The sequence below is a fragment of the Pinus tabuliformis genome, chromosome 7, assembly GCF_031772625.1.
Source record: "Pinus tabuliformis cultivar Carrire ecotype Pingquan chromosome 7, CPIR1, whole genome shotgun sequence".
Classification (NCBI taxonomy): Eukaryota; Viridiplantae; Streptophyta; class Pinopsida; order Pinales; family Pinaceae; genus Pinus; species Pinus tabuliformis.
This window is the reverse complement of record NC_142293.1, coordinates 1,913,452,544-1,913,470,977: the sequence shown is the minus strand read 5'-3', so window position 1 is coordinate 1,913,470,977 and position 18,434 is coordinate 1,913,452,544. Positions and strand designations below refer to the sequence as shown.

The 18,434-nt window shown below is 39.8% G+C and overlaps 1 protein-coding gene across 1 annotated transcript; it reads left to right on the top strand.

Annotated features, from left to right (window-relative positions):
* The first annotated feature begins 9,431 nt into the window (after nt 1-9,431).
* LOC149256144 (cold-responsive protein kinase 1-like) lies at nt 9,432-9,988 on the top strand. The gene is made up of 2 exons (XM_089455246.1): nt 9,432-9,539; nt 9,734-9,988. Exons 1-2 carry the CDS (start codon nt 9,432-9,434, stop codon nt 9,986-9,988), a joined length of 363 nt encoding a protein of 120 aa, XP_089311372.1.
* The last annotated feature ends 8,446 nt before the right edge of the window (nt 9,989-18,434 follow it).

Below are 18,434 nucleotides of genomic sequence, written 5' to 3'. Positions count from 1 at the left end.
ATTGAAGATTTGGCTAGTAGAAATATTTTTGAATTACTACTATTGCAGGTTTCTCTCGTTTTATTATTGTTGATATGAAGCATAAGAAACCAAAAATGTTTTTTAGGGTCACTTTTCACCGGTGGCTTAAGTGATATGTTTTTGGTAAACCTTCCAAGAAATTTCATACTAACAAATGGAAAATTTGTTGACCTAATAATTTAGTTCCTGCGTGACTAAAGTTTGAATAAATTTCAAGGTTTTCTACAACTATTTATAGCCTCTCAATTTCTAGTTATAGTTTTCTTTCTTTTTTGGTCAAATTTTTTAAATTCTGATGATTTTCTGGTTCTTTCTGTATGTCATAGGTACCATCCGAGTAGAAGACAACAAAATATGTACAAGATCTATTGACCGAGAGTCCCAGGAGAAAAACACACTTTTCAGCCCGATATCTACATTCCAGAGCACACTTTTTGGCCCATTATCTGTGTTTTCCATTATTTCCAGGTTAGTATGTGCCTTTTGGATTTTTTCCAAGAATTTTTCAAAATGTTTTTAGACTTGTTGAGAGTGTTGTGTGTGTACTGGGAAGGTTTCTTATCTCTATTTCAGTATCCCGTAGGCCTAGATTCCCTTAGTTTTTATCTTTGAGGAAGGAAAAATCCCCGATCTGCTTCACCTACCCCATGGCTATGTGTCTCAGGAATGCTTTTCCTTTGTTGAATATCACTTCACAACCATGGTAAACCAACCACTCAATGAATGCCAGTAGACAGACCCCTAATCCTTTACCTTTACCTTTTTTTACTATCGCCTCATATTGAAATTTTGAAGACAAAATATTTTCTCTTAAAAAATTGTCTTAAAGTCCCCCTCCGTGTAGTAGTGCCAAATGCAACAATAGACAAGTTGTCTCTAATTGTATCAGCATATATGAAAGGGACAGAAGAGGAATTAATGTCCGAGAAATCTTGTCAGTAAAACTTGTCGCGTTCTTCTTAGTCGACTAACCCCACAAAACAGAGCCCAACAAATCGTTGTCTTTTTATAAGATAACGTGAATGGTAAGTAAAATAAAAACCTTGGTATAGGTGCAAGACAATAGCTGTCTACAAGCTGGCCGACTTAGGGCGCACTGTCACAGTCAATTTTTCGGTTGTAATGAGATAATATCATCTTAAATTGATATGTTTGTGTCTTAATTGTTAATTGTATTAAACATAGGCTTTTTTTCTAAGTAGTACTGATGTATTAATATAATACAAAAAAAAGTTACAGAGAAACCTAATCTCAGAGATGTTAAGCATCAGTGATCATCACAAAATGCAACTGTTCGTATTGGACTGTCCCAACAGAGGGGAAACCAGTCCAAGAAGCTTTGAAGACTGCCCCTGCTATGGGGGAAACTAGCCATTGAACCAGAATAACTATTTCAAAGTAGACCTTCGTTTTCCAAAATGAACAAAGAGGAATGTAATCCTGAACCAAAAAGATAGGGACATAACCAAGTAACAATATGCCATTTCCACCTAGCAGAGAGTCAACCAGAGAATTCAAGACACTTGGCATGAAGATAGAACACATCCAGACCACAAAACCACGAATCATAGAAACATATCCACCTGGAAGCCAGACACCTTTGCGAGAGACCAAAAACCACAAAAGTGAGACGAATCCACCTGGGAGCCGGAGACCTTTGCATGAGGCCACGTGTTAGGCTGGTGGTTCCTCCGGAGCTGGCTCTTCCTCAATCTGGCAGGCAAACTGATACCAATCGTCATCCTCTTCAGACACATCGCGACCTTGAACAGTTGGAGAATCTACAGTGCCTTCAGCATCCATCTGTCACTTACCAGCGTCCCCGGCTTTATCTTTGTCATGCATAGCCTTACTACTTTCACCTTGCTACTTGTTGTTGATCCCATGACTACCTGTTCTACTTTTTCCCACGACTGGACAGAGTAGCTTGCGTCGCAGACTCTTCCTTGAGCGCATGTGGTGCCTGAGGCGAGCCATGGCTGAATTGACAGCGGAAGAATTGGAATGAAGGTGACGATGAGCGGGAGCAGGGGTGGGCGAACCACAATCAAGAAGACAATGATAGGAATGTGAAAAATGAAAACCATTACCAAAATCCCGACAAGGGAGAATTAGGTAGCGACTGCCTGTAGCAGTTCTGAAATACGGTTCAGTCGCTTGCAGAGGACAAACGCCATGGAGAAGGGGAGGAGTAACAAAACGATTTGCAGGGGCCATGGTGTTGAAGGAGGTGAGCTCGTCACAGCTTTCGGAGTCAATAAATGTCACCTGCAATGTGTTTTTAATCCATCTACGGTGAGCTCTCAGGACGAAGAACTTAGCCAGATGGCTTCCCAACCCGCCGGCGATCCGTCTTGTCATTTAAATGTCGTTGTTGACACTCACATCCGGGTGCATTTCCTCTACATTTTCCCTTTCCTTTTGCACTAGATCATTGAAATCTTGCAATTGATGAGTATTAGCTCTAGTGCTAATATCTCCTACATGAATAGTCTTACCACTTTCAACACTAATGTTTGCTAGGAGGTCTGCTACTTTGTTACCATTCCGACGAGTGTGCCTGATGGTAACTGCTCTATGAATGAGTATCCACTATTCAATCTGTTCCAGCCTTTACACCAATCTCCAACTGCTACCCACTTTATGTGCTGCAGTTCCCTATAAGATTTGGTTGATCATGTTAATCAAGATCTGAGAGTCCCCTTCAATTATGAGTGGGAAGAATCTATTGTTCTAAGCCAGGAGAAGTCCTTGCCAAATTCCTTCTAATTTAGCTGAGTTGTTTGTATCCCAACCTATTGACCCCATAAATGTTTGGAGAACATTGCCCTTGTGATTTCTAAATATTCCCCCAAATCCTGCTTTACCTGGATTTCCCTTTGATGCTCCATCAAAGTTGAGCAGTACCATGTGTGGTGGGGGTACAGTCCATTTGTCAGGTGTATCTCCAGAGGGAGGGATTTTCCTTAGGTGTACCTTCTCATCGTTCCACTAAAGGTTCCAGTTCAGCCATATATTTTGTTCTTGTGGTGTGGATGGTAAATCATCATCAAGCCACGTTTGGAGCATCAAGGTTTCTCATATTTTTTGACATATATTGATCCATAGAACTTCTATGGGAGAGGAACGGTCTTTGAAGATGCGACTATTTCTCTCTTTCCAGATTGTCCACATGAGGAAACCTGGTATCAACTTCGATAAGGCGTTTAAGATTTTGCTTTCATAAGGGTGAGGTGCCCAAGAACGAATAGTGTTGGTTGAATTCTCCTTATTTCGTCCATCTCTTTGACATCTGAAGCTAACCTTCTCCCAAAGTCGAGTTGCTAACATACATGAGTTTAGGAGATGTTCCTTAGTTTCTTCTGCCTGTTTACAATTTGGGCAGATGGAAGGTCTGTGAAAACTCCATTTCCTTAGATTATCCCAAGTAAGGATTCTATTTTGGCACAGCAACCAGAGAAAGGTGTAGATTTTTGGCCAAATTGGTGGTTCCCAAACTTTGTGCCAGAGGCTATCCTCGACAGTATGGTACCTTAGTATTATATGATATGCTTCTCGGGAAGTGAAGGTACCTCTCTTTTCATAACCCCATCTGATGATGTCTTTCTTATCTGATTGGCAAATTTTCCTGCTTGAGAGTTTCATATCCATGCTATCTTTGATGGATTGCATGGCTTGCCCAAGAATGAGGTTCGAGCATAACCATTGCCTATAACCCTGGTTGTGAACTTCCTCCCAAATTTGATTTACTTTGATAGTCGGTTTCTCTACCCAATCTTGAAGCTGGTGGGGCATGAGTAGGTCCTTCAATTTTGGTCTTTGCTGCTAGGAGTCCTCCCAAAACCTCGCATTATCTCCATTCTTGATTTCCCAAAAACTGTGTTGTTGGATTAGATCTTTATGTTGTTTGGCAGCATTCCAAATTAGAGAGCCTGTGCCAACTTCTTTGAGCCAAATTAAATCACCCACTGGTCTATTATGAGCATACTTAGTTGTCCAGAGGATTGCCCAAGGAGTATTTGGGTTTGAGAGCAATCTCCACCAAATGCGCGCTCCCGTGACATCGTTGTTGTGCTGAGGATCCCGTAATCCAGTGCCTCCAGAGGATTTTAGGTGAAAAATTGTTTCCCACTTTACCAGAGCCCATTTTATTTTTTGTTTCGTATTCCCTCATAAAAAATCTCATTGAAGATTTTTTATTGCTTTAAGAACCCATTTGGGTGCTGCCGAGACCGTGAAGAGGTAGAGCGGCATAGATTGTAGCACTGCCTTGATTATAACTAGGCGACTCGCCATATTGAGAGCTCTGAAGGTCCATGAAGAGATACGGGCTTCCAGTTTTTCTAGGAGAATTTTCTAGGATGAGTGCTTTAAGGCAGAGGCTGTCATTGGAGCTCCTAGGTATTTGGAGGGCAGAGATGCAATCGAGAAGCCCAAAATTCTGGCTATGGAGGCTTGAGTGATGGGAGGTGTGTGAAAGAAGAAGACTTGAGATTTTGATTTGTTAATGCAGGCACTAGAGGCATCCAAAAAGTCAGATAAACTTGATTTCATCTTACGGGCTTCCTGGACCGAAGGATGACTAAATAACATATTATCATCCACAAATTGCTATTGGGTGAAAGCAAGGGTATTCTGGAAAGAAAGGCCACGTAATTACTGGCTTTGAAGGGAATCTTTGATGTAACGTCCAAGACCTTCCGCCATAATAACAAATAGAAAGGGTGAGAGAGGGTCCACTTGTCGGATACCTCTGGATGGGTGGAAGGGGGTCCCGTTGACAAGAATTGAGAAAAAGGTAGAAGTGATGAGACTCATAATCCATCTTACCCAAGGGGGGGTAAAGCCAAAGGCTAGCAATATTTTTTGAATATATTTCCAGCTTAAAGTATCGAAAGATTTTAAGAGGTCGATTTTAGGAGCATACTTACCTTTTTGGTTTGCTTTAGGGAGTGAATGATTTCATGAGTGAGAATTATGCCATCGATGATCTGCCTTCCTTCCACGTAACTTGATTTCTCCGGTGATATAAGAAGAGGAAGCAGGGGCTTAAGGCGTGTGGCGATCACTTTGGAGACAATTTTATACAATACATTGCATAGTGCAATAGGTCGGAATTTGTCCGGAGTCTAGCTGTTCTCCTCCTTAGGGATGAGGGCGATGAAGGTGGCATTCAAGGATGGAAGCATCCATCTGTTAACTCTGGACTCCTCGACTACTTTCCAGACTTCCTCCTTGATTAGATCCCAGAAGTTGTGAAGGAAGTCCGAAGTGAAGCCGTCTGGTCCGGGTGCTTTCCCAACTTTGAGCTGTCGCATAGTTGTTTCCACTTCCTGTAAAGAAATAGGCCTGAGGAGTATTTGATTGTGTTCCTCAATTACGTTCTTAGGAATAATCTTGATGATCTTATCTATAGCTGGCAGCCGATCAATCTCTGTTTCCTGATGCACCCTCCGAAAGTGGGTGAGGAGTTCCTGTTCTATATCTTCATGCTTCTCTAGATGTTCCCCTTGTCGATTTTGGAGGAGAGTAATGATGTTGTGCATTCTCCGTTGGATAGTGGTATGGTGGAAGAACTTTGTATTGTGCTTGCCCTCTTTAAGCCATCAGATCCTCGATTTTTGTCTCCAAAGAATCTCTTCCTGTCTTGCTCTTTCTGAGATCTGCGTTTGTAGTTGACGTTCTTGTTCTGCTATGGTTTCGGATCTGCCTTCAGCTATGATTCTCTGCTGTAATTTTTGCATTTCTTGTTCAAGAGTGTTTTGCACCTGAAAGATATTGCCGAAGGTAAAGCGATTCCACTGTTTTATTTTTTCCTTGATATGTTTTAGCTTTTGTTGGAGCTTGTACACTTTTGCGCCTTCTAGTGGTGTGAAATTTCTCCATGTCTCTGTTATCAGGTTTTGAAAATCGGGGTGATTCAGCCAAAAGGCTTCAAAGAGAAAGGGCCTGCGAACATTGTCTCCCGGTCTTTCCCAGTGAAGCCTAATAGGCCAATGGTCTGAGCCAGAGAGTGGCAATATAGAGGCCAAGAGATCCCTGCCAAGATGTATTGCGTTATCAGAGATCAGGAATTTGTCTAACCGAAATGCAATTTGGTGGGCATCTACACGCTTGTTGTTCCAAGTATAAACACCATTGTTGAATTCCATATCTATAAGCCTGTTGTTATGAATGTAGTTTTTGAAGTGCGTGCTTTCACAATCTAGTTTGATCCGTCCTCCTCTTTTTTCCTCCAATCTTGTAATCATGTTGAAGTCCCCTCCTATGATCCAAAGTGGGTGGGATCTTTCTGAGTTGATCTGAGTTAGGGTCTTCAATGTGTCTACTTTGTTTGTTGCCTCCCGGGGGAAGTAGACATTAGTTAAGTGTCCATGAACATTTGTCCCTGTTAAATGAAACTTGGCCTGAATAAAGTGCTTACTGGCATGTATGTTGGTAAGTGTTATAGCTCTATCATCCCAAACGATGGCTAGCCCTCCTGAGGCTCCCATGGCTTCCACTGCCACTTCTTTGCTTCCTAGCCACGCTTTGGCAAGGATCTGATCCAACGTTGTGGAGTTACACTTGGTCTCTTGCAAGAAGATAATTTGAGGCTTTTCTTGTTGTAGTGTGTTCCTTATTAATCGTCCCTTCCCCGGGCTGCTGAGCCCTTTGATGTTCCATCAGATGAGCTTCATGATTCATGATTGGGAAGGGGATTATAGTATTTGGTGAGTTTGGAGTATCTTCCAGATTCCACCAGCATCTCCCCTATGTGGATGGTTCTCTGAATATCGGTTTTCCGTCCTCGTTCCTTATTGTCTTTGAAGATATTTCTTCCATCCCACTGACAACCAGTTTGGACGCCTAATGATCTTTGCTTCTGTGCTCTTGAGAGAATTACTTCTAAGTTCTCTAGCTGTCGCTCAGGAATTTTGTCATATTCCTTTTTCTTACAAGCCTATTCAAGTCTAGTATATCTAGATCTCCGATGTTGAAGCTCTCCGGTTCCTCTTCTATGTGTTGTATTGTTTCTTGCTCTGCCTCTGTATCATCTACAATCATGAGCTGCATCTGAGTGCTATCTACCTCCATACCTTTAGCAGTCTTTTTCTACATGTTACTGGGAGAGGGAGTTTTGGTGTCCGCGGGTTGCTTAGAAGTGAGGGCTTTCTTTGAGCTTGATGGAGCAGAATGGGTGGAAGTCTTAGGAATGGCTTCAGGTTGTTTCTGATTATCTAAAATATGAACCTCCAGCTGGAGTAGGATTTCAAAGCTATTGCTTGTTGAAGGCAAGGAGGTGCTGGTGACAGGTTTTTTGACTGAGGTAGAGGGCTTTTTATAAGTCTTTTTGCGATTTGGAACTTTTGTGAACCCATCTGAGTCGGATTTGTCCATTGAAGGGGTGGTCGTGGATTTCATATTAGAGGGACAGTCTCGGAATAAATGGCCCAGGGCGTGGCATTTTCGACAGCGGAATGGTACATGCTCGTAATCTATTGTTTGTAACCATTCATAATCATCATGGTAGAGGCTTACCGCGTCCGGGAGAGCTTTGCTGAGGTGCATGTATACACAGATCCGTGCATAGGAGGTGTATCGCTTCAGCTTTGTCTCCTCTGCCACTTTGATGAATTTTCCTAAACCATTCCCAATGTCTCGCAAAGAGTCTTCGTCCCAATACTCCATAGGGAGAGAATAAAGGCGTAACCACACCGGGGCCCAGCTCATATCTTCTTTGTCTGGATTAAAGCGCTTGATCCATCCTCTTAGGTATAGCCCTGCTGCGTTGAAGAAATATGGTCCTCCATCCAATACCCTGTTTCGGTCCTCCAAACAATTGAAAATGGCAGTAAAGAAACCCTTAGTTCCTAACTGAAGTGTTATGTGCCCTTTTGGCTTCCATTTGGTTGTGATCCAGTTGTGCAAAGCTTTCTTCATTGGCCAAAGGCCTATGAACTTTCCTATCAAAGCATGATCCCTCATAAACTGGATCTGAGTGTTGATGCGCTGACTTGGGAGCTCGATTTTGGGTCTGTCAACTGCTACCGGCTTGCAGGTGTTTGACGTCACTCGTGGTTCTTCATTTGTGTTGTTATTCATTGGCGTATTTTCATTCTCTGTTGTTGTATCTTTTGGATGGTCCATCCTGACATTTTCAGTCTGTCACAGGCCGTTTTCTGTATCAGCGGGGGGAGGCATCATGTCCTCCCCCTGAGGGGGTTCCATTGCCTGATAGTTGTTCCTTATTGTGTTGTAGCTGCCTTATGGCTGAAGGTTAATGGCAGAACGGCGCAGTCTGTGAAGGTCTGCCAGTTGCAGAGCAGTGTCAAACCCTAAGCACTCCGCTCTCCATTTTTATTCGAAGTGAAATATCGTATTAAACATAGGTTTGATCTAAAGTGGTCATTGTATTAAATATAAAGTTTTGTCTTAAAATATTTTTGTCTCAAAATGCTTTTGTCTTAAATATAAAGTTTTCTCTTAAAATAATTTTGTCTTAAATTGTTTTTGTCTTAAACTGTTTTTGTCTTAAACTATTTTTTTCTTAAATATAAAATTTTGTCTTTAAATTTTTGTCTCAAACTACTTTTGTCTTAAATATAAAGTTTTGTCTCAAAATATTTTCGTCTTAAATTATTTTTGTCTTAAATATAAAGTTTTGTCTTAAAATATTTTTGTCTCAAACTACTTTTGTCTTAAAATATTTTTGTCTTAAATTATTTTTGTCTTAAATATAAAGTTTTGTCTTAAAATATTTTTGCCTCAACCTATTTTTGTCTTAAAGTTTATATTTAAGACAAATCAATTGATATTAATTTTTATTGTAAAATAACTAAAATAAAAAATGAATTTTTGAGACAAAAGATTTCTTTTGTCTTAAAAAAATGTCTCAAAATGACCTTGGTGTAGTATTGACAGAACTATGACCTTGGTGTAGTATTGACAGAACTATATTTGGTTTCTTCTAGCTCTTTAACTGCTTAATGGCCGCATAAATCTTTGATATGTTCTAGTTTGTGTATGTACCTTCTTAATGTTTTTACTTCCGGGTATGCATTGACACAACAAAAAAGCATTCACTTAAATGGAGAGAACGATATGAAATCATAGTTGGAACTGCGTGTGGACTGAGGAGTCTGAAAATCGGATCATCCACAGAAATATTAAAGAAACCAATATTTTACTGGATAATAAACACAGACCCAAAATAACAGACTTCGACTTGGCCAAACTCTTTGTAGAAGATCAGAACCTCGTTAGCACTAGAGTTGTCGGAACTTTGTAAGAATTATCTATCCAGTTCAATCTTTTGTTGTCCCCGGTTGATATGAATATACTACAATTTTTATACCTAAAAGGCTCGTATGTTTTTAACATGGTTTAAGATATGGAGTTCATTGTAAATGATGTTATGCAGAGGCTACATGGTGCCTGAGTACGCCTTAGGCGGGCAGCTGACAGAGAAAGCAGATGTATTCAGCTTTGGAGTTCTTCTACGGAAGAAAGAATCAGGGTTCAGTTCAAGCCACAGAGTTTCTTATCGAATCAGTATGTCTCATATGGATTTCATCATATCTTTCAAGTGCAAATTTTCTAAAATCTCCAAATATAGCGTTGTGATGCCTTGCTAACTAAAGTCTTATGTTGTTTTGTTGTATTGGGCAACCAGACATGGAAATTGTATAAAGCGGAAAGAACTTTAGAAATTATTGAATCTACATTGCAGGGCACTTATTCGTGGGATGAAGGGTTTAGAGTGATTAAAATCGGTCTGTTGTGCACGCAAGCAGCTTCATTTTCGCGGCCTTCAATGTCCGAGGTGGTGTCGATGCTGACAAGTGAGCGAGATAATCTTCCATCGCCCACAACGCCTGCTTTCGTAGATGTGGATGGTGTATTGGTTGACCCCGACAGAACATCGAGCAGTGCAGCAACTTCTACAGCTGCTGATCCTTCATCCGGCGCTCTGGAGCCGAGATGATTGGATGTCGTCACACCCCTCACGCCATAATGTACGTCTAGCAGTTACACAATAAGGCGCGTCAAACGGTGTGTTTAAACACTTTGGGGCCCAACATCTCGATCCAGCGGGAAACGGGGGATTATGCAGTGATACTAAATTCAAAGATCAGAGACAAAGCAGTGTGCAAAGACCAAATTGTCCAGTTGCACGAGATCAACGATAAAGACCAAATTGTGCAATTGTCTAGTTGTACGAGATCAGCGATAACGCAATGTGCTACGAGTAGATTTTCACTTTAAATTTAAATAAAGTAGATGATGTAAATTCCCTCTACTGTAAATGCTCTTCTCCAAGATTCTCCCCTGAACTTTTCTTCATGTGGTTGCTTTGCTTTTTCAATATTATTTTCCCTCAGTGATCGAAAGTTTGTGTACACTTTATCAACTAAAATTGGTCAGTGTCTGGCTATTTTTTTCATGGTTGTTATTTTTTCCGATATGTTTTTTCCTCCCCAAACTTCATCAATTAAAATTGGTCAGGCTATGGTTTTATAGCTTCAATTTATATCTCTTTTTCAAATTTGTAAATTATGGAAACAAGATTGCCACAGACAACAGTGAAGACGAAATCGTTATGTTCTTTTTTGATTGCTCATCAGAGTTAACCACATCTCACGCAAGTAACCGGAGAAGGGGTGGTGTGTGAAAACAAAGAAATGTAAGAGTACCTGCACCTCCGGCAGTTTACCCCGTTTAACTTTCTTCGATGATGGGACCAGTGATCAAATTTGAAGAGTGATGGGACAAGTGATTAAATTTGAAGTCTTGATGTTAATTTTTATTCGAAGGGTTTTATGCCCATTTTTCATGATGGACAGTTAAAAGGAAAAAATATTTGAATTGACAGAGTATACCATTTTACATTTTATTTTCAATTAAATTTATTTTTATTAAATAAATTAATTTTTTACAACTAAATGGGCAATACAAAAAATATATTGTGACAACATTAAATAAATAATATAGTGAAATGTGAAAATGCATATTGAGATAATAACAAATTTTATAAATTGTATTAATTATTTTCAAAATGAAAAAATGTATTTAGTCTCTAAAACAAAAGTATATTTAAGTGTTTTTCTTATCATGTTCCACAAATTATACAGATTTAATAACTCAAATTATACAAGTATAAAAACTCAAATTATACAAAACTTATTTAATATCTAAATAGCAGAAATACAAGACTTTCATCATTAGACTTTTGCATTTTTCTATTTTTTATTTTTGCCTTAGTATTTTATCTCTAATAAGTGGAAATTGAAGGCTACCATAAGTGGAAATTGAAGGCTCCCATTTATCATAATCTTGCATTTCTCTATTTAATAGAATGACAATTTGCAGCAACCTTATGGATCTATAATTTAGAGCAACAAGAAAAGATCTACAAAAAATGCAAGAATAAAAGAGAACCTAGCGAAAATGTAAATGGAATTGAACCAATATTTTCCAAACATATGGAAAGTGAAATATAGACGAATGCCAATAGGGTACTTGTTCATCATTACATTTATGGAGTGTTAGGTCATCCACCAAGGTTTCAATCTGTATATCGTAAGCCCCACCTAGATGCCATGACTTTCAAAGGGATATCACAATGTGTCGATTTTAATTATCTTTTGAGGTGGACAATGATCCATCGTTGAGGTTGAGTTCTATTATGTTAAGCCATCCATAATGGTTTCATTCTAGCTATGGTCTACCCCAACGCATGGAATAGGTTTCAATGGAAAGATAGTTGGTGCAAGTCATTCGTTGCTTTTGATTTCACTTGTGAGGTCAACAGAGTGAAATAACCGTGAACTATCGACAAGGGTTTCATTAGTGGCATTGTGTGTCCTATTAGGATGACATGAGTTTCAAAGGGATGAGACTGAGTGCTAGTCCCAACCTATAGTTTCTTAGGGTTTATTTTAACCAAAACAAATGAAATATATATGAATGAATAAATGATGTGAGAGGTAAGGGTAAAAGCACCAAGTGTAATCTTGAATTCTTGTCGTGGCTAAACTCACTACTGAAAAATGGTTAATGAATATTGCCTTAAATCTATAGGACCTGCGAATTGCACTTGAGCTTGTGGTCAAACTAGAAAACAAACCTAGGCTCTACCCAAACGTTCAAATGAATTTCAAGGCCCAATTTCAAATCTCCAACCAGCATTTTCCCAATAGACACCTACCCATTATGGAACATGAATAGCCTCTCATGGGCTCCCTCTAGGTCCATAAGAACTGAGAATTTACTCAACACCTTTCCCAAGTTCATATCATAATTCAAACCCTAGCATTCCTTGTAAACGGTAATATCTAGTTGCAGATTTGAAACCTTGAGGAAGGAATTCTTGGAAAGCTTCGCCAACTCGGAATGCTCCAGATGAAAGTTTGCCACCAAGTTTCAGGCATTAAGGACAAGAGCATCGAGAGAAATGAGAGTAACTACCACAATCTAGACTAGGAAATTATTGAATTTAACCTCACAAAAACAACGAAATCTTGAAGAATGAAACCCTGCACTGGTGTGTTTGGAGGCCATGAGCATTCTTAGCACCAAACCTCTTGCCAAAACCTTCACGAACAAGCACAAATCCATTTGTACCAAAAAATAATAATCTCACAATGTCATCAAATGGAATCCTATTGAACACACATTGTCTTGAGGCTTCACGGAATTGACTCTCATAGAGATCTATGATTATTTTTATCCACATATATACATGCCAAAATAGTTTTCCAGGCCAACCTATTTGAGTGACTAGATATTTGGTTGTCACAGAGGCTGGGGACCATCTCAATAGTAACTTTGTATGCCAACACTTCCAAATGTAAATGCAGACACAAATTACCTACAAATTGTGCCCATCGGGACATCACCTCATCACCTCACACATTGATATATCGTCATCCTCCCTCCTCCTCCCATTAAATATCAGTTATCACACACTTAATTGTTTGGGCAATCTTTTGTCCCTCAACTCTGTACCAAATCATTTGTGAGTGCCACTAGTTCATTCAATTAAATCCCTTCTCCAATTGCCATAACATTTTGTAACCTGTTGCATAAAGAATATGGTAAAACTTTGGTACTTATGTAAAGGAATACTTTGGATTTTGTATGTCACTAAAAAAAATAGAAAAGAGAATAAGGAAACGAGGGGATATCTAATAATTTATCTGACAACCCTTTTGTGAGCATTTTGTTTTATTATTTAATTTTTTTAGAAAATAAGTATAAATAAAAATTAGCATTTTTTTATGCCTAATTTTCACTTTGCACTTCTAGGACATACTAGACCCCTCTTGAAGAGATGTGACGTGTTCAATTTTTACCCCTGGATGGGATGACGACTCATAGTCGTTCACTATGTTACTCATTATGACATGCTTTTATGAGCTTTCTCTATATATTTTTTGAATTTGTAGTCAAGAGGTGGATGGTTTAGAATTATATGAATTGACTTGGTTACTATTTGAAAAATATATGAAATGGAGATAGGGATGTACTCTAGACATGGTCCAAGCTTAATGAATACAAAGTTAACTTGTAATAAGTGAGCAGGGATATATAATCAAATTTTGCATCTTAGTTTCATGTATAGAATTTAAATATTATTAAAAGATTAAAAATATTAAAAAAATGCTTGGGTTTCATCAAAAGAAGCCAATGACGCACCAATGATTTCCTTGATTAGTTGGATGGGTGTCTAGCTCACATGGAGTTTCATGTTCATGGAGACCCTTTCCCTTCGGATGCATCAAGCACAGGTCATACTCCAGACTTCCCTCATGTTCCTTGATGGATATTGATTGTCTTCTCATCCTATCTATGTTTTGGGCCTTATGGTCTTGTGTCTTTTGGCTACTCAACAAAGTTTGGCAGACTGCTCTTAGGTTTTTTTCTACTTTCCTCGCAAAAAAATTTGGTTGGAGTGAGGCGAGGAGAGCTAGGGTCATCATTTCTATCCTCTGTATGAAAATTTTGACGAATTAATAGTATGTTTTTTATCGACAAAAAAAAATAAAAATAATGTATTTCTTTTAAATAGAGATTAGGATTAAAATTGAAATTTATTTTATTTTAATTTAAAGTTATTATCATTATTTTTTTCCCCGAGGAAAAATCGTAATTTTCATTAATATGTGGATGAAAATTACATGTTGTATATTTCAGTGTCATCAAAGACAAAATTTGTTGATTTTTCTATCAGCTGCAAAAATTGTTGATTTTACTATATCTATCGCTATTTGTTTGTGTCATCCATGATCATATATACATCTGTAGAGAAAATCTTCAAATCCAAAAGTACATAGTCTCAAAGATATATATATATATATATATATATATATATATATATATATATATATATATATATATATATATATATATATATATAGATATATATATAGGAGTGTTTTCTCTGTTTGTGGGAATCTCTGTAATAATCCATAATCATTCTTGTGTAATCACGGGGACCTGTATATCCTCAATAAAATATCGGTGGTAGTATTGAAAATGGTCCGCTGCAGTCACCTCTATCACATGCCAAGTGCCAAACACTTGTTGCACGCCTTCTTTGGATAGTTGGTCTACAGTATGGTTCCTTTCCCTGTAAATGTGTTGACAATATATGGAGTCAAAACGAGATTTGATCAATAATACTTGATCCAGAAGACTTCTGAGAGTGTGTTTGTGACAAGAATATTTTTGTGTGAACGAGTCTATCACCACTCTTGAATCACCAAAGACTTGTAGTTTTTTGCAATCTTTCTCAAGTTCAAAAAGGTGAAACAGTTTAAGGTTGTGCAGTTTGACAAAGTTGTTTGTTCCTTGTCCCAGTCCGCCCTTGGTATGAAAATGGTGGGATTCGGTGGAGAACATCACTGCCACCATCGGCCAAGCTATGAGGAGCCATCAAAATATGCCCAGGGGGAAGAGTGATTGATGTTTTCCGAGGTGACATAATGAGTAGAAGGAGAGTTATCATCGTCATGAAGGAGCGAATATATGGAAATACATTGAGCAGAAGTATGATCTGGAGAGAAAGGTTGTTCGTGAAATATTTTTATGTTCCTACCCATCCAAAGGCCCCTACAGGCGAGTAAGGGGATGTTTCGCATCTTGTGAGGTTGGAAATTATTCCACCGGGATTCCCAGACCTGTGAGATATTATCACCCTGCTAGTTAATGGAAATGGAAATCCCCTGTAAGATGGATCTCCAAACCTGTCGGGCATCCTGACAAGATAAGAAGAGATTCTCAATTGTTTCCTCAGATTGATGACACAAGGAACACCATGAGGGGCCATAGAAGGAGTGATTTTTCATATTTTCTCCCATTGGCAACTTGTTTTCCAATATACAACAAAACAACAATCGGGATTTGGCTGGCCCTTTTAGTTTCCAAAGATGTTGCCACCACCAACTGAGAGAGTTTGGTTCCTTTGAGGCTATCGTGTGAAGATAACCATCTTTTGGGGAGTAGGATCCCTGTTTAGAGGGGGCTCATAGTAGCTCGCCCTCACGATCATTTAACCGGATTTGTGTTGAGGTCAGCACCTTGATATATTTTATTTTTTTTAACTTGGTGGTGCTTCCTCTGTTTATATTAGCTATTAAAAATCAGAACTTCCATTTGCTCCAGGTGGCTTACCTACCCAAAGGAAACCAGATAGCCACCTGTCTACATTAAACCCTGTCCAAAATTTGAAAAGGTCTTTCTCTATCCATCTAGCAACATTGTCTTTATTGTATATACTACTATTCAAATTAAACAAGAGCTGTTCATCAAAATTTTATCAAAAATGCACTGGACCTCTGCTTCAATCCTCATCCAAGGATATTACTGGGGTTGGCGCTTTAGCACTGGAGCCAAGCATCTCTCTCTTGTTCATGTCTTGTAGTGTTTGCTCAATTCTTCCCAAAGCCAAGTTGTTTTTATAAGTTTGTATCTGGACTGTTGCAATTTCCCTGAGGAGTTATGCCCTCACAGGATCCTTTTCCTCGGTGTCCTCCTTTACCTCTAGTTCTCTGCTAGCTACTTTTTCTCGATTAAGGATCATGGCCCATGCCACCATGTTCTTCATTACCCAATATGGTTGTATTGTCTGTCTAAATAGGGACTGTCATCCTCGAGAGTTCCCTGGATTTGGAACCATACTCTCCCACTCCTCCATGGGGATGTCTTAGTTCCTTATATTTTCATTTAGTTCTTGCTCTCATCCAGCAATTTGGGCTCTGATGTCCGGCGAGTTCCCTGCCATGTAGGCGACAATGAGGGTTTTCATATGTTCATGACCTGAATTTCTCCCTTTTTTCCTTTGCTCCTTGCTCAAGCCGCTCGCTCCCTTTGACATCTTTTTGTCTCTCTTGCCCTTCCTGGTCATCATGTTGTCTGCGTGCCTACTGTTGGCTGCTTCTTTTTGTTCACTGTCTTCCTCGCTGTGTTAGGCGTGGTGCGAGGTGAGACCTATCACATAACCATTATGATTATCAGTTTGATAATAATAAAACAAAACAATTTCCCTTTTACCTATGTCCCTTTTGTTATCCCTTTCAGTGCCAGAACTTGTGCTCTTCGAGATTTCTTTTAGAATTTCCCCAATCCTCTCATAGCTATGGGTTCTTTCCATTCTTACTGCTCTTGAAGTTTTTTCCTCACGGCAAAAAACGTCGCGCAAACAACACTTCTGAGGCATCTGCTTAGGTTCGCCTCCAAGGTAGGTTGGTTTGTTGTTTCTCACATTGCAGGGAGTCTTGGTCATGGATATGTTTTCCCTCAGAATGTTGACCCTATGTTTTTCCACCCCTAGAGGTCTTCTGTTTCCCTGTTTCCCTCTTTTCTCGGTTCTACTTGCTCTCCGAGGTTTTTCCTTTTTTTCTTCTAGTTTTCTCTCAGAGTTCCCAACAGGGATCATTATAGTCTCACTCTTCCTTGTTTTGTTTCGAGAATTTTCCATGGTGGAAACCTTTCCCTTCCTGGAATATATTCCCTCCCTTCCTAGCTTACTCCCTAGGATTTTCATTGCCCATTCTACAGTTTTCGGCCAACCAAGATCCCAGGAGTTCCTAGGTGCCTCCCTACCAGACTCATACCTTCTCCTGAACAAATTTCCTAGATTAATGCAGAAATTCATCCTATGCCTTATGAAGCTAGGGGCTAGAGGATAAACATACCAACTTACAGGATTGGCTCTGCTTCCGTCCACAGGCTGCAACATCGTTCTTTGGCCACCTTTCCTCTCTCCGGTTTTCGTCTCCTTCCTGTGCCTGCGTCTATCTATGGCATGTTTTCCCTTATGATTTATTCCCCTCCCATTTCTATCTTTTTTGTTTGCTGCCACCTGTCTGTCATCATTCCCTACACTAATCCCTACACCGTCACCTTGGAATGGTGACCCTCCATCCTGACTTCCACCTCCTCGCATTAACCCTCACTTTCTCCCGGCTGCTCTTGCCGTATGATCGTGCTCCTCGCCCTGCCACTTGTTGGCGTCCTTCTGCTTGCCCTCCTGTTGATGCCCCTGTCATCTTCGTTGTCCTCCTTATTTGTCTCCACCCTCCTTCTCTTGGGGGCTATTCGTTCTCTTCCCTGCATGTCCACTTGCCTTTGCCCCTATCCTCTCACTTCATTTCCCTCGACTATCCTTTCGCACACTTGGACGCTTCCTCCCCCTTCCCGGTCCCATCTCCCCAGTACCTCTTCCTCCCTTGTGTTACACCCCGATCGGGGGATCCCCTCCCCTTCCAGCACCTTGATATAGTTATCCCAAGATACATGCCATTGATTTGGGAGCTGTAATTCTAACATTGAAAGCCAGTGTTGACCGCATATGTCTGATCGGTCCGGGTCCCCAATTTTGTTCAAGAATTTGATGTTGTGAGAAGAATGGAAAATGATTAGGCCAGGAGGGAGAATGTGGTTGTTTCCACAACTCGGCCATGGATTGATTCCAATTCAGACCCTGGTTCTTGATCCTATATGCCAAGCCAATCCAGATGCAATAATCAGAAAATACTTAAGGACCGCTTTCCATATGGTAGAGATATTCGATCTTGATTTGTTTGGGAGTCGAATCTAATCCTCAATCAATAAAGGGTGTATATATTTATGCTGAACCACATCAGTCCACAAGTTGTGGGTGGAAATTAGTCTCCAGCTCACCTTGGCGGCCATAGCTTGTGAGAAGCAGTTAATGTCCTTTAATCCCCATCCTCCCCACAATTTCGGAAGGGCAAGCTTGTCCCATCTGACACATGGAAATGTGCTTCCTTCCTTTGCCCCTTGCCAGAGAAATCCACAACAGAGCTTCTGTATAAGGTTAAGTGTGCCTTTAGGAATCCAGGATAGAGATATCTAGAATACCGCGGTGGCCTCAATGACAGATTTGATAAGTACCAACTTACCGG

Coding starts and splice junctions, on each gene's coding strand:
- LOC149256144 (XM_089455246.1), top strand. CDS start 9,432: ATGGTGCCTGAGTACGCCTTAGGCGGGCAGCTGACAGAGAAAGCAGAT. Junction 9,540..9,733: donor GGTTCAGTTCAAGCCACAGA/GTTTCTTATCGA, acceptor TCTACATTGCAG/GGCACTTATTCGTGGGATGA.